Raw genomic sequence first — 16,249 nt, 5'->3', positions numbered from 1 at the left:
TTGACTAAAGTAAACTCGTTTCCTCATCACAAGGTGGTGCAGCCCTTTTTTAGACAGGCCCCCAGTGGAAGGGAGTTGTATGTACCATTTTTACCACAAATCAACCTTCCTGCCATTCGTAAATCTCTGGCAATACGGTACCGGGAATCAAACTCAGGTTCCCGAGAATGGCAGCTAATTGTGCTAACCATCACGCTGGCGGACACTCTTAACAACAAAACACAGACATATATACATAACTGATGCATGCTTGCAATGCGCAAGTCGGACATGAAACTATTAACCTATTTGTGCAATGTCAGAGCTGCAGTAGGCCTACACTATGAAGGCGGATATTTTTCTTATTGATGGTTATGAATTTCATGTTTTTGGTCCGTATTGAACTGAGAATAATATATAAGTAATAATAATAATAATAACAACGTAAATGTTTCCACCTTTTCAATACTACAATATATTCACAAAATTACAAAATTATACGGTACTAGTTTCGACCCATCTAGGGGTCATCATCAGCCGTATTGGAGCAAAGATCATTTGGATTTCGCCACAAATGATCTTTGCTCCAATACGGCTGATGATGACCCCTAGATGGGTCGAAACTAGTACCGTATAATTTTGTAATTTTGTGAATATATTGTAGTATTGAAAAGGTGGAAACATTTACGTTATTATTATTATTACTTATATATTATTTTTCTTAACTACGAAACACAGATGTACCGCATGACTTTGACGCGTTTTCATTGCGTGAGTCGTACGGACAAAACTATTTACAAATTTGTGTGATGTCATCAGAGCTGCATAAGGCTTGTACCTGTTTCAAAGCGGAATTGTCGTTGTTCTCTGACAAACCACGTTGGGGGGTCTTGTATGCGAGATTTATTTTTTCATTTTCTTCAGCTCGAAGAGCCAAGGGAGGTCTAATACACGAGTAAATACAGTAACTCAATTCGAGAGTCTGGGTTTCGTTGAAGCAGGTAGAATTCACCGTTAAAGTAATTTGCTTGGTTCGAATGCTGCTGCTGCTACTATTATTCCATTTCTGGCCAGAAAGAAAACAAATTTTGATGAACAATGTGTGATATATAGAACCATTTTCTTGCAGCGAACAGTACTACGGCCGTAAAATGTGGACTTGTAAAATTCAGATTGATATTTATGCAAGTTTTCAAGTCACCGTTACTTGAGTATGGTAATTTTGCATACTATAATCAGTATTTTGATGCAGTTATAAAATAAGTCATTTTTATAAATACACCCATCCTCAAAGTTATAATTAGGGGCTGCTGGAATGACTTGCACATTTAAGCAGGTAGCGAAATAACCTTCTCATATAATTTCTACTGGTGTCACCTACGAAAGATGAAAGGCCACTTAATTTTAACAATGGAAAACAGTCAATAATTTGCATCTGGGAGATAGTGGGTTTGAGTCCCACTGTTGGCAGCCCTGAAGATGGTTTTCTGTGGTTTCCCATTTTCACACCAGGCAAATGCTGGGGCTGCACCTTAATTAAGGCCACAGCCGCTTCCTTCCAACTCCTAGGCCTTTCCTATCCCAACAAAGCCATAAGAACTATCTGTGTCGGTGCGACGTAAAAACAACAACAACAAAAAACCAGTCAATAACACAACAAAAATGACTAACAAATGTAAAACAGAAAATCAAAGTAATGTTTGCTATCCATTTTAAAATTGAAATTGCTCCTGCATTAAAGATTACACATACTATAATACCAAGTTATTTGTTGCTGTTTCATTACTGGATTAGAACAATGTTACATCATCAGTTCTGTGTGCTTGCATGTGTGAATCTAGCAAGATAATGTGTATTATGGTGCCTATAGTAATCTGAAATTATAAGGCAATAAGCTGAGGATAAATACTTCAGAAATGGTATCAGACACCATCCCAGTAGTTCCTAGTATTTGAGCCTTAAAACTCTAATAGTGTAGTTTCCTGGGTCAGGTTGTTGTGTTATCATATACAGTTCCGTGCAAATTAGTCGGAACATGGCAATAAAGTACATATTTTTTTATTTATTTACATAATAGATACCTTGAGTACCTTATAATTAGAGTTTGTAGTTTTTAGCATTTGCGATAAATGCAAAATATGTTGAAACTTTGTCAGTGTGTATGTGCCTTCATCTTATATGACCTCTGCAAGTGGTTTGTAGCGATTTCGAATTAGTGATAAAATGCAAAATTGCTTCAAAATGCAAAACTATACAATTTAAGCAAAATAGATGCAAATTCTCAGTTTTATTCAAAATAAACACACGAAGGTCGATCAAATATAAACAGGATTTTTTGTTCCTGAACATTAACAGCTGGTAGGACTGGCCCCGTGCTTCTGCTATGCTTAAGCGGGACCGTTAGGAGTGGGGAGAACATGCTGTTAGATGTTTTCCGCCGTTTCGCCAGTAACACTCACGATGTCGGAGCAACAGGTGCACCCATCCAATGCGCAATGCATAATTATAAAATTTCTTGCTCGTGATGGAGTTACAGCGACGGAAATTTGCCAGAGATTGACCGCACAGTTCGGTGATCAAACACTGTCAAGGACGCGTGTGTGTAAGGAGTGGCGGAGGAAAGGGGAGGCAGCATCAGTGAAACCCAAGACTCGACTGTCAGCTGGCAAGGTTCTTGCAACAGTTCTTTTTTTGATCGTCGAGGCATTTTGCCAATTGATTTTTTGCCTGAGCGATGCAAAAACAATGCTGCTTATTGCTGTGACCTGTTGAACAAGGAGAGTTTTGCATAGCGCCGCAAAAGACGAGACAAACTGATTCGACAATGCGCGGCCTCATACAGTATCTCTAACTGTGTCCAAGCTACAGGAAATGCACTGGACTACACTTGATCATCCTCCCAGACTTATCGCCCTGTGATTTCCATTCGTTCGGACCGTTTAAATAAGCTCTAGGCGGTCAACTATTTGAAGATGACGAGAGAGTGGAAGACGACCCTGTTCTTTATACGATGAGGGCATCAAAAATCTGCCCATACAATGGGACAAATGCATTTCCAAAGCAGGAAACTATGTGGAAAATAAATTGTATTGCCTTGTGTTTTTCAATACATGAATTTAAATAAAAAATAAAATCCCATTTAAATTTGATAACCCCTCATATATCTTTTCAACAACGATACATTTTTCTTAAAAATAAGATGTATGTTGTTAATTTCAAGGGGAAGAATTATTACAGCGTCTTAACTCCTTCAATGTGTGGAATATCTTTCAACGGCCAACGATCAGTGCAAAGAACAACCAATCAAACAGCTTAATACACTTTCAAGCACATGCGTTCATTCACTTTGCATTGACCCTTGATCATAGTCGATTATTCTTGACATAGGTGTTGAGTAGTAGTTCTCTCTTAAAGTACGATAGCGATTTATTGTCTGGTAGCGTTGGGTAGAAGCGAAGTGACAATTGGATGGTGTTATGCATCACTTGACGAAGTGCCAAAAGTAGATTTTGAGATATTGACACAAACGCAAAATCCTTTGTATTAATTCACATTTTCTGTTAAATGTGAGGTATTCTATACCAAAATGAAGACAGAAACATAAATTTTCTTCTTAATGTATAAAATTTAGGGATATTTGAAGTATATTGTCGTAATCTGAGATAATGGCGCTTGGTCACTTGATGCTTTATTGCGGTACCTTAGTTTTTTGTTTAGCATAACTTGACCAACAAATAAAACTGTCATTTAGTGATCGAATGGACTTTCAAAAATTCAGTGCAGTGTAAAATATGATACTTGTTAACTAATGTTATTCCTTATTTAAGTTCAGGATTAAGTTATACATAACAGAATACAACATGACATAGAAAAACATGAATTGTAGAATATAGTATAGAAATTACACTGGTGTAACATAATGCAGGATTTTAAGAATTTTCAAGTTCAAAATCCATATTTCCACAATCAGACCCATCTATATCATCGTCTATTCCAGGTTCACTAAACAGGTCCTTATAGAAAGGCTTAGCATCGTTGGGAATTCGCTTCATGAGGGAGCGCAGGTCGTTCAGCTTCGCTTCTGAAACTGGTTTTCCATTGGGCCATAACGGAGTGAGTAGACCATGTAGAGCTGATCCATTTTCATTCTGAAGCCGGCGACGAACTTAAATAGATCAATGAAAATTTAAGTACATTTAGTAACGCATTTAACACACCTGAAATTCGTTTACTGCAGTCAAGTGTTGTTGGTTAACTTTTGCTGGAGAGAATGTTGTGGGATCTACACCTTCAGTTGCATGTTTCATATCAATTGGAACAGCTTCCTCTGTTGTATTATTTTCATCGATTACCAAAAAAAAAATTAGGGAAAGCTAGGAAACGTGCATACACATTTTGAATTCCTTATTTACAAGTGTGCCACTCTGCAAACTATATCAACGTGGTTAGATGACTGTAGAATTTCACTGAATGTACCAAAATGTGAAACCATGATCTTTACTCTTCGACGTCCACCTCTCCCACCACCAATCTTCCTAAATGGAACAGCCATCCAATGGACGCCTAACGACAAGGCCGTGAAGTACCTGGGAGTATTCCTTGACCGTCGCTTATCATGGAAATACCATATAAATCAGAAATTAAATCTAAGTTATGCACGACTAAGAAGACTATATCCTCTCCTAAACAGGAAATCTTCCCTCAAATTTGAATGTGGATTACTTCTCTACAAATCACTGCTCCGTCCTTTATTCACCTACGCCTGTCCAGTCTGGGGAGGGGCGGCTCGAACCACTATCAGACGCCTGCAATCATTCCAAAACAAAGTTCTCCGTATCATCACCAACGCTCCTTGGTACGTCCAAAACAAACAGTTACATCGTGAACTTCAGTTAGACACTTTGGAACACGTGATTTCAATGCACGCCAAGACGTTCTTCAAGAAACTCCAAAATGTGCCTGGTGCTGTGTTCTTCGCCCTTGGAAAACGATCCACACTTCCACGACGGATTAAAAGTAGACTTCCTCAAGATCTTTTACTTTCACCAAGAGAAGAATCTGAACATGAACAGTGAATGTTTGTGTTTATCAAAAATAAAATACATCAACGTGAACGAATTTCCACTCGAGTGCTATTGATGCTCAGTGCTTCTTTTATTCAACTGCCCATTTACTTCTCAATGAAATATTAGTATAACAAGCACTACCAAGAAAATAAGAGTTACCTTGCCTAGAAAAACTGGAACATCTCTTTGTGTTAGTGACCAATTGATTTTTATTTTTTTAAATTTTATTATCCGTGTGTGTATCTTTTCCAGCACTTTATTACAAACTCTCCTCACTTATTCTAGTTACAGAAGGGCCTACAGGAGGTCGACTTCAAATCTCGTCCTTAGTAAGTGATTATTTTTGCCGTGTTTTGTTATGTACTAAGATTTTTGTTTGTAGTTTGTTTGGTTGTTTTTATTTTATCTCTTGTCAACAGTAATCTGATATAGCATGTATTTATGCTGAACGATTAAGTACTACATTTAAAAAAAATTTACAAGTGTGTTTAACAGGATATTGTATCGTGACATATGATATCTAATAGGTGTAATGGTAACGGGCCACATCAACTTACCACAAATTCGCACAATGTAACCAAAGAATTTCGGTCATCTGTCAATGAACTCAGCGTTATGAAGCTGTTCGTCGACTGCCAGTGATCTGCGTTTATTGAAATGGGCGTAGCGTTTGCAGGTGTGATGGAACCCTCTAAAATATATTTGGACTCCTAAGATAGGAATGTATTTTAAATACATAAAACAATACATATAAGCTCTGATTTGTGAATTAACAGAAGATTATTGAAGCATCTGATTCTAACAAGAGAATTCGTTCAGACCGTGATATATGAGGATAACGATCCATTGCTATGTTCTTAGACTTAAGTACTTATTACCACAATGACGGATTTCAGTGAATAGAGAAAGAGTAGGTTAACTACAATGATGACACATTGCGGAGAAACAATGCAAATTCGAAAGCTGTGTAACAAGGAAGAAAACCTGCTCGTGAATCTGCGACACGGGAATCCACATTTAGCATCATACGACCAAGTGACTGCACGCGTGTCGTGTGGTCATTTGATGCGTAATTCAGACTCAGAAATGGTGGTTGGTCACTTGATGCAAAACTTCAATTTAATGATTGTGAGGTTGGCGTTTGGTCAAAATGCATTTCCTGCGAAATCATATTGAGAATAAAAGTCCGAACCATAACCTATGTAAAGTTTACACCTTTCGCTACCAGATGGTGCAATAATGTAAAAAAATCGATTTTGGCGCTTGGTCAGTTGATGCATAACACCATCCAATTAAACAGTGTGCCGAGAGTTACTAATCGGAACATTTTTATGTAAGCGCTATAAATATACTGATGTGCTCACTTGTTGCCTGCTGTCATTTCTTGATGGATACAGTACTTTTGCATCCATTTCTTGGCACAGGCCAGAGTAAAGTGTAGCTTCCACCGAAGTCCCAGTCAACATCCATGGCTGTGACAATATGGAAGTTGCTGGGGTATGGGTAGTGCTGAGTAATGACATTCAGCACATGACTAGTGCATCTGAGTGTTATGAAAGGTGCTGCTCATAGGGTCAGTCATGCTGCAATAGTACTTTCTGACCCAGTGAGGAAAGCAATGGCAAACTACCTCACTCCTCATCTTGCCTAGTACGCCTCATTTTGGTGCTGCCATTAGTTTTTGGGGTTTCCTTATAACCGCATAACCTTTGGTGGTGCTATTTGAGGATCCAACCAGCCTCTGGGCTGATGACCTAACAGACAGTGCTGACTTGGCAATCAAAGACTTGAATGGAAGAAGAAAGTTATTTTGTATGAACACTGCAATGGCAGAAACTAAAGGAGCGATTTTTTCCCAACAAGCATGTGAACAGCGTGGTGTCGGGCCACAATAGCAGAAATGGATAGAAAGAGCAAAAAGCGAGAAACAAACCTTCATCGAGGATACTGTGAAGATGTGCCTGCAGACTAATATCCCCATCCCCAAGCTGGAGCAGCTGCTTTCCCAGACTACCTTGAAGTATAAGTGCCGACTTCAGATATATTTTTGGATGTTATTTATATTTGTGTTTAATATACATTTACACCATCTTGAGTGGTATAGCCTAACTTACTGTGAAATATTCACAAACTAGCCTATATCCCCCCTTATGCAACCAAACAGAACCACGTGGATGGTTGTTTTGAAATATTACGACTGCTATACGGCCTTGTTGATTTTTAGGTTAGGTCTCTTAAATTTTCGAAAAAAAATCACGTTGATGCATGTTTTTTAATATGACAACTCCACGTAGAAGTTAAGTTCAGGTTATTGAAATTTTTGACAAAAAATCCCAAACAAAAGTGGATGGACGTTATTTTAAAATGTTACATTTTAATAGATCATCTAGGATGTAAAATAATAGCTTGTTTTCATGTACATAAATGGAAGTTTATAGAGAAAAGCTTCAAATCTCGTTCAGTGATTTGCTAGGTCAGCACTACACCAAATGTTTAAGTATTTGTCCTTACCTCTAAACTTTATTATTATTAGCATGTTTAACGAAATTTTACTGGCCCCATAGGTACGTCCCAGGATCAGGAGATCTGCCTCGAGACAGTACTCTTAGTAGAGATTATGTTCCACATTGCAGAGATTCAGCAAGGGCAGAGGTGAATGCTGTACTGGACGGGAAGCCTATTGCAGTAATCGCAGAAGAGACGTCGGACAACCGAGGCAGTCGTGACTTTGCTGTTCTATTCAAGACGATCACACCAACAGAAGGACAATAAGTTTATTTGGCAAACAATATGGAGAAAGGGGAAGTTAAGGTGCAATTTAAGCAGTGTATGCTTAAATGCATAACTAAGCTCTTGAAGCACATGAGCCTCAGTAATACTAATGTGTGTTTCAACGAAATGTGCAATTTATGCAGGACAAAACAGTGCTCTAGAACCCAAATCACTTGTGTCTTTGGAGCATAAGATGCCACATTTTAGAAGTGTCACTGTTGATCAATTTGTCGAGGGCAGCGAAGCATATCATCAACAGAAAAAAAAAAAGAAACACTGACACACTTCAAATGTTTATGACATTTAGGTTAAAGTTTCCTTCCTTTGCCTCGGCAGCACTGCAGTGCATTTGGGCCCCTACAAACAGTGTTGATGTAGAGAGGGTTTTTTTTTTTAATTTTTTTTTTTAGCAAGTACAACATGATTGTAGCTGATAAGACGGTCTCGAATTAAGGACACCATTCAAACATTTGGCATGTTGTACTTCAATCATCATTGAAATTCCTCTTTCTTGTAGGTCTGTTGTAATGTGATAAATGAATACGTTCAGAATAGTATTTTTCACTTTGAAATTGTGTTTGTAAATTTGTACATATGCATATTCATGTGTGTGTTAATACTTCTTGCAGTCATATGTTGATGTTTGTCTTATTTTCCATAGTGTATTCAAAACTGCATGATGATCAATGTGTAATTAAACAATATGATTTTACTCCCAACTGTTGTATGTGCAATTCTGCCTATTTTTAATCAATTTGCTACAAAATGCTAAATTTGAAAATCAAAACACTATATCTCTGATTTTTAAATGCTATAAACCACAAACTCTACTTATAATACATAACATGCCCTCCTTTGTGTTTTACAAGTTATTTCACACAATTGGACATTGATTCCACAAGGCCTGAGCCCATATTTTTCAGTTCATCATCATGAAACCACACTTATATTAGAAAGACTAAGAACAAGACAAGTTTTGCGAGTCTCCTTTCGCAAATAGCCCACAAGTTATCTGTGGAATTTATGCCAGGAGAGTTCTCTGGCCACTCTAAAACTCGAATATTGTTCTCATTGAAAAAATTACTCACTTCCTTTGAAGTACGGCAAGGAGCCAGATCTTGCTGAAAAATTCCGCTAACATCTGGAAATCTCTTCTTCAGCTCAGGAACAACTCTTCTTTGCAGTATTTGGATGTACTGGTCAGATTTCATCATCCCTTCAACTGGTACTAAGGGTCCCAATCCTTCATGTGTGAAACACCCCCAAAACATCTTCTGCAAGGGGGGTCTGTTGCAACTGATGTGAAGTTATTGCCTCATTATTCACTTGTGCAAATATTGAACCCTCTGCCCCTGCACTTGAAAATAAGTCTTATAAGAGAAAAGAACTGTCTTCCATTGTTCCATTGTCCAGTCCTGGTGACTACGTGCCCACAAAAGACGTTTCTTACACATTTCTTCTGTTAGAAGGTGTTTTTTTACAGGTTGGCAAGCTTTTCTTCCAGCTAACAGAAGTCTGCGGCGAACATTAGAAACGTGTAGATTCACTCAGTTGGCATTGTTTTATTTTTCCTGCCATAATTCCTTGTTTTCTTCGGTGAAATTTATTCAGTTTGTTTGAACCGCGGAATAATTCTATTTATAGTGCTTACGATGACACCAAATTTAGTAGCAAACTCTCTACGTGTCACAGAAGTATGCTGAGATAATATTATAATTGCACTACGCTTCCTGGGAGTTGTATCAAGTCATGCGTAGCACACTTGTCGCTAACCATTGGGAATGAAAAAAATTCCACTGTTCTGATTAATTTGCAAAGAACTGTACAACAAATTATTAGAAATATCCTATTAGAAACAAGTTACAGCAAAAATATTCCACGAAAAGTGCAAACTCATAATCCACATAATCACGAGATGTAAAACATGAGCATTCAATGAGTCGAGATTCAGGTTATGCAAATGTACTATATGACAAGTACTCTCATAACAATGACATTTTTCCACAAGCTATGTACATACGTACCGACATATAGCTCCGGGTTCCAACAAATGAATTTGCCATTGAATCAATAAGCTGACCAGAAACACCAAAATCACAGATTTTTATCTCTCCACCACTGTTCACCAATATATTGCTGGGCTTCACATCCCTATGCATTATAGCATGCTTATCACGGAGGTAACTGAGTCCTTTCAGAACCTGAAAATAAAAGAAAATATATACTTCTAACATACTTCAACACAAATTTAATAATCTGAGTGCGGCATAAATCGCTACCCATCTGTAATGTTGGCACCGCATTTTTAGGATAGGACTTACACCACACACATACTCTCTCTCTGTACAAAATGAGCAAAACTCAGCAATAGATCTAAAAAGGTTACAAGGTATGCATACTGTGTTCTCTAATTCTAGGCATGATATTAATTTTAAGATTTTGTGCAAAAACATTCCCTATAATTGGGAATGAAAGCTATAATATATAACAACAGCTAGTAGTGATTAATACAGCACAAACTTAAAAGAAATTGATAAGGCAATAATGAGAATTGAACCATTGCTGTCTTGGTGAAAAGTTGGTGACTATGTCATTCTGCTATCATGCCCTTACCCCACAAACAATCTTCTTGTGGCAATGCATTACTTAAACATACTCTACTGAAAGATTGACAGTCATTTCTACCCTAATGAATCCTCTGTCAGACCTAGAAATGATACTTTTTGGGGCTGCAAAGCACAGAGATTCTGTAACTCAATTTGACTTCCCACTTGAAGTCCCCAATAATTCTTCCTCACATAAAAATGCTGATATGAGTTCTCAGAGTAATGATGCTCACATAATGTTAGGATCATAATGTATCCTGTGAAGATTTCTTTTGTTCAGACAGACTGAGAACATGACACTGTTTTAACACTGATACAAATGGTGTAATCTGTCAATGTACAGCATTAACTATTAATCCTAATTTTTGTATATGAGTGTGGGTTTCTAACTATCAATGAATAGAAAAGTTGTGAATAAAAATTAAAAATTAAAAAAGAATTGCAGTCAAACGGGATGGATGCTGGTTTTGGAGACATATGGCAAGGATCAGGAAGCCATCACTAATAGGATGTGTGTCCATGAAGAGAATATTGCAGTGGGGGCATATGGATGAATTATGACTTGGTAGGTAAGATGTGTTCCCATTTCTATTAATCACTTTCATTCTCACATCTTCAAAATTCTATAACAATAATAATGTCGCAGTATTTCAATTGAATACACGGGCACTGTAGTTGGTTCCAATGTAACTAATTAGAAGAACAACGAATAGTCACAGACATAGAGTAATAACAGTAATGTTGCTATGCATGAATAAAAATAACTCTCTTAATTTTTTCTTATTTAATTATAAACACACTGTAACAAAACAGTCAAACTCAAGACACTCACAGACAAGCAAACCAAAATACAACCTAAGATCAACAGATGGACAATAGACAAGTGATTTCAGATGAAGGAAAAAAATAAAGATCTGAGAGATTGATGAAGTACGGTACTGGGCTGACAGGAAACTCAAAGATCCTTTTTATAAAACTGATTAAAGCGACCCAGTGAGGCCATAAAATGTCAATAAATTAAATAACAAACACACTGTACTACTAATACTACTTTACGTAGGCAAATACGAGATCAACCATGATGCAATCATCAGAAACTTCTCCCCAGAAATTATAAATGTGAGAGTAGGCAAGGGTTGTACAGAGTCCGTCCACCATTCTTCACAAATCAAAATCTGCTTCAGACTCAATCGAAAAAGGTATCAAAACCAAAAATCCCATGCACTGACCTGGAATATCTAAAAGAACATCCACAGAAGTTTGAACAGTCACAACAGACAAATGTACAAATATGGGACACACTTCTTAAGACTATCCGAGAATTATCAAGAAAACTCTGCCAACCACCATGGAATTGGAAACACAGATGGTGGACCTCTGACTGTAACAAAGCTGTGGAAACAAGTATTCAAGCCTGGAAGAACTGGCACAAACGCCAGAAAATTGAAAGATCTTTTCAGAAACCCAGAAGTGAATGTCCAAATTACTCAGAAATATTCAATGCACATACCACCTCTAAAGATTAGAGGAAACTGACAATGACTTCAAAGGAAATACACAAAAAATTACTACAAAACCTTCTGAGAAGAATGACCAATTACAAGCTGCCCAAAATGAATATGTGGGAGAGCAGAGTAATATCTGCTGATTGGAAAACCACAGTGATCCATCTACTCCACAAAACAGGGTGACGAAACGGATTCAAATAATTAACGAGGCATTTCACTTCTGCCAATTGTATACAAAGTGCTTTCACACACCTTGCTCACCAGACTGGAACAGGAGACAGAACATAAGATAGATGAATTCCAGATGGGCTTCTGACTAACATTGGTCGTGCGTGGAACACATCTGAAACCTTAAAAGATACTCCAACACTGTCAGTTCAACACCACAGTGGTTACTTTCATATATTTTTAGAAAAGCGTTCAACTCAATTGAACGTGACAACCCTTTTAATATACGTTGACAATACGGCATCGATAACAAAACAATCAAGTTAATCCAACAAAAATCAACAGAAAACATCTAAAGTGAAATTCATGGGCAAAATCCCACACCCTTTTGAAATGAGAATTGTTCAACCTAGTTCTAGGGCGTAATGGAAGCGAGATGCATCGTTGCACTCCATCTAGCAACAATAATATAAGATCTCAGCAAATTTGAGTTCTCTAGCCTCTCTCACTCCAACTTCAAGCACGTAACCTACAAGAGGAGCCCTTGTTAAACTGAGTAACCCAGTGGAAGGTTGGGTATCCAACCCCAGCAGGAAACTGGGTCAGTGAGCAGGTCAGTGTGGGAGGATCACCACTCTATCATTCGTTAATGTGTGGTGATTACTATGGAATATATGGCATGCTGTACTGCTTATAGCCATAGGAGCACAAGCAGAGATAGTCGACAACTAGAAAGATGCTCCTGGAGGATACCATCTTAATCTCCAAATGTTGGATAAGGTACAACTCCAACTACACCAGATTATGTCCATGAGGTCTAACAACCTCAGCAGTTTTTTGGATCTCCAGTCGTCGTAGACTCTATGCCACTGGGCCAGCATCCTGAAACTGTCAAGGGCCATGTGACTGTTGATGTGCACCAGCATTCCCACATAAAAAGATTTCACGCACAGGCATTGTTTGGAAAGCAGCACCATCTGCTCAGTATCAATGTCCTGCGGCGATTGGCAAGTTGTGACGGGGGCAGGATAGTGTAATCTGGGAGCTCCTAGTGATGAGTCTGCACGTAGGCGGCGAGTGTGTGATATTGAAATAATAACATTAAGTGTGTGATAGCCGTTTTGCTCGAGGATAGACTGTAGAGCAACTCGTGTGTTACCCCCGCGACTGAGCAGTCCTATTTAGGATGCCCTCTGTTCACCCTGAATGGGGAGGGGGCTATAAAAGGTGCCCTAAACATAGGCAGTCTAACTTCTCACCTGACTGGATTACCGCATTCAGTGGATACATCAATTTGATGTAGAGACAAAAGAAAGATTTGCAACATGAATATAGCTACCTGGAATATTCATACTCTGATGGACAATGATGTAGATAGCCCACCAGAACGATGTACAATAATAATAAGTTGTGAGTTGAAGAAATGTCACATAGATATTGATCCTCTTAGTGAAACTAGGTGTACTGGAGAAGGACAACTCAAGGAGCATGGCGGTGGCTATACATTTTTCTGGAAAGGAAGTGAAGGCAAATTAAGAATTCATGGAGTAGGTTTTGCAATAAAGAATGAACTTATTCACAATCTTGATGAGTTCTCATCTGGAATTAATGAAAGACTCATGACACTCCATCAGAAACTCAAGAACAACCAAAGAGCTACGGTAATCAGTGCATATACCCCAACGTTGAAGTCAGAAGATGATCAAAAGGAAGCGTTCTATAACCAACTTGATGAACTCCTGTCGAATGTACCAAAGTCAGATAAGCTTTTTCTGCTAGGAGACTTTAATGCCTGGGTTAGCAGAGAATCGTCACTGTGGCCTGGAACTATTGGTAAAGAGGGTGTAGGCAAAGTCAACGCCAATGAACCCTCCCACTCACGAAGTGTTCTGAATATGATCTTGTCATTACAAATACACTCTTCCGCCAGAAGGATAGATTTAAAACAACATGGTAATATCCCAGATCAAAGCACTGGCACTTAATTGACTACATTATTGTCCGTGCCATAGATCTTTTTTTTTTTTTGCTAGTTGCTTTACGTCGCACCGACACAGATAGGTCTTATGGCGACGATGGGACAGGGAAGGGCTAGGAGTGGGAAGGAAGCGGCCGTGGCCTTAATTAAGGTACAGCCCCAGCATTTGCCTGGTGTGAAAATGGGAAACCACGGAAAACCATTTTCAGGGCTGCCGACAGTGGGGTTCGAACCTACTATCTCCCGAATACTGGATACTGGCCGCACTTAAGCGACTGCAGCTATCGAGCTCGGTGCCATAGATCAGCGTGATGTTCATATAACCAAAGTTATGACCGGTGCTGATAATTGCTGGACTGACCACCGCTTAGTTCGATCTGTGATGGCTATACAGGTTCCTCCAAAATGACAGATTCAGGGGAAGGTGATAAAACACAAACTGAAGACTGAACAACTTAGGAACAACAGTATTAAATCTGCCTATCAGGTACTATGGCCGATATATTTCCAAATGAATACCCAGAAAATATTGAGCAGCACTGGTCATTATTAAAATCAGCTATTATAGCAGCTGGCAAAGAAGCAGTTGGTTTTAATAAGAGGAAACATCAGGACTGGTTTGACGAGAACAACAAAGATATATGTGACCTAACTGATGAAAAGCAGAAAGCCTACAACACTTGGCAAAATGATCCAAATTCATTTCCCAAGAAACAGAGATATCAACAAATCAAAACAGAAGTCCTGAAAAGATGCAGGATGATCAAGAATAAATGGTGGATAGACAAATCAATGGAAATGAAAGATTTAACTGCCTCCAACACCACTAGTGCCTTCTTCAGTGCTACCAAAGCTATTTATGGTCCATCCACCACAGGTCTTAATTGTCTAAAATTTGTCTAACTGAAGTTCTTAAAGACCCTGACTCGATAGCTTCCCGTTGGAAAGAACATTTTCAAGATATCCTAAACAGAAACTCGCATGTCGAGGAAGCTGTGTTTGCTGATATTCCACAAGAGCCACTTCAAGATCACTTAGGTAAGTCCCTTCGGTTCAAGAAATCGAGAAGGCCATTCAACAGCTGAAAAATAAAAAGGCACCCGGACAAGATGGAATTCCAGCCGAGCTCTTCAAAGAGGTGGTGGTCCTTTGCTAATTCAGCATACACACATGCTGATTGTGAAAATATGGAACATGGGAACAATCCCTGCTAATCTACAAGATGCTTCCATCATCACTATCTTCAAGAAAGGGGATAAGACTGTGTAACAATTATCAAGGAATATCATTACTCTCTGTTGCAGGAAAAATTCTTGCTAGAGTATTGTCCAATCGTCTACTGTCATTGACTGAAATGTGTCTACCAGAAACATAGTGTGGTTTCAGGCCAAACAGAAGTACAATTGATATGATTTTTAGTGCAAGACAAATGCAGGAAAAGTCGAGAGGAAAACCAACCCTTGTACGACTTTTATAGATTTTGTCAAGGCGTATGATTCTGTTAATCGAGAAGCTGCGTGGAGAATTCTAGCTGTGATTGGATGTTCAAACAAATACATACAGATACTTAGACTACTGCACAACGGCATGTTTGCTACTGTTCATTCCAATACAAGACCACAAGATCCTTTCCATATTTTTACTGGAGTCAAGCAAGGTTGTGTAATTGCTCCAACATTGTTCTCAGTATTTGTGGGAACTATACTACACCTTGTGGATGATAAACTGCCATCAGGTGTAGAACTTTTGTATAGAACTGATGGAAATCTGTTTAATATTAACAGACTGCGAGCTAAGACCAAGGTGTCCTCAGTGTCAGTTATAGAGCTTCAGTACGGAGATGACAATGTTATTTTAGCCAACACAAAGGAAGATCTGCAATCAATCCTAAATGCTTTTAATCAAGCATATGAAAGTATTGGACTGGAAATTAATCTTAATAAGACTAAGATCCTTTACCAGCCAGCACCAAATTCTAATAAGAGAACTCCGGCTATTACAATCAATGGCCAATCTCTGCAGAACATAAATCATTTACCTTACCTTGGAGGCCACCTCTAAACATGTGCAAACATTGATGCAGAAATCCAATTAAGATGTGCTAGTGCGGCTTTCAGTCGTCTCATAAGAAGAGTGTTTGACAATCGTGATATCAGTGTGAGAACCAAACTC

At 38.5% G+C, this 16,249-nt stretch overlaps 1 protein-coding gene across 4 annotated transcripts in view; it reads right to left on the bottom strand.

Annotated features, from left to right (window-relative positions):
- Positions 1 to 16,249, bottom strand: part of Dsor1 (mitogen-activated protein kinase kinase 1) — a 172,468-nt gene that overhangs the window by 70,138 nt on the left and 86,081 nt on the right. For all 4 annotated transcript variants that reach the window (XM_067153266.2, XM_067153269.2, XM_067153267.2 and 1 more), the window contains one exon: positions 9,842 to 10,018. In XM_067153266.2, coding sequence (XP_067009367.1) covers positions 9,842 to 10,018 — 177 coding nt within the window. The remainder of the gene's footprint in view (positions 1 to 9,841; positions 10,019 to 16,249) is intronic.

The sequence above is a fragment of the Anabrus simplex genome, chromosome 1, assembly GCF_040414725.1.
Source record: "Anabrus simplex isolate iqAnaSimp1 chromosome 1, ASM4041472v1, whole genome shotgun sequence".
Lineage (NCBI taxonomy): Eukaryota > Metazoa > Arthropoda > Insecta > Orthoptera > Tettigoniidae > Anabrus > Anabrus simplex.
Note: the sequence above shows the minus strand (reverse complement) of the source record. Positions and strands in the feature narration are given on the sequence as shown.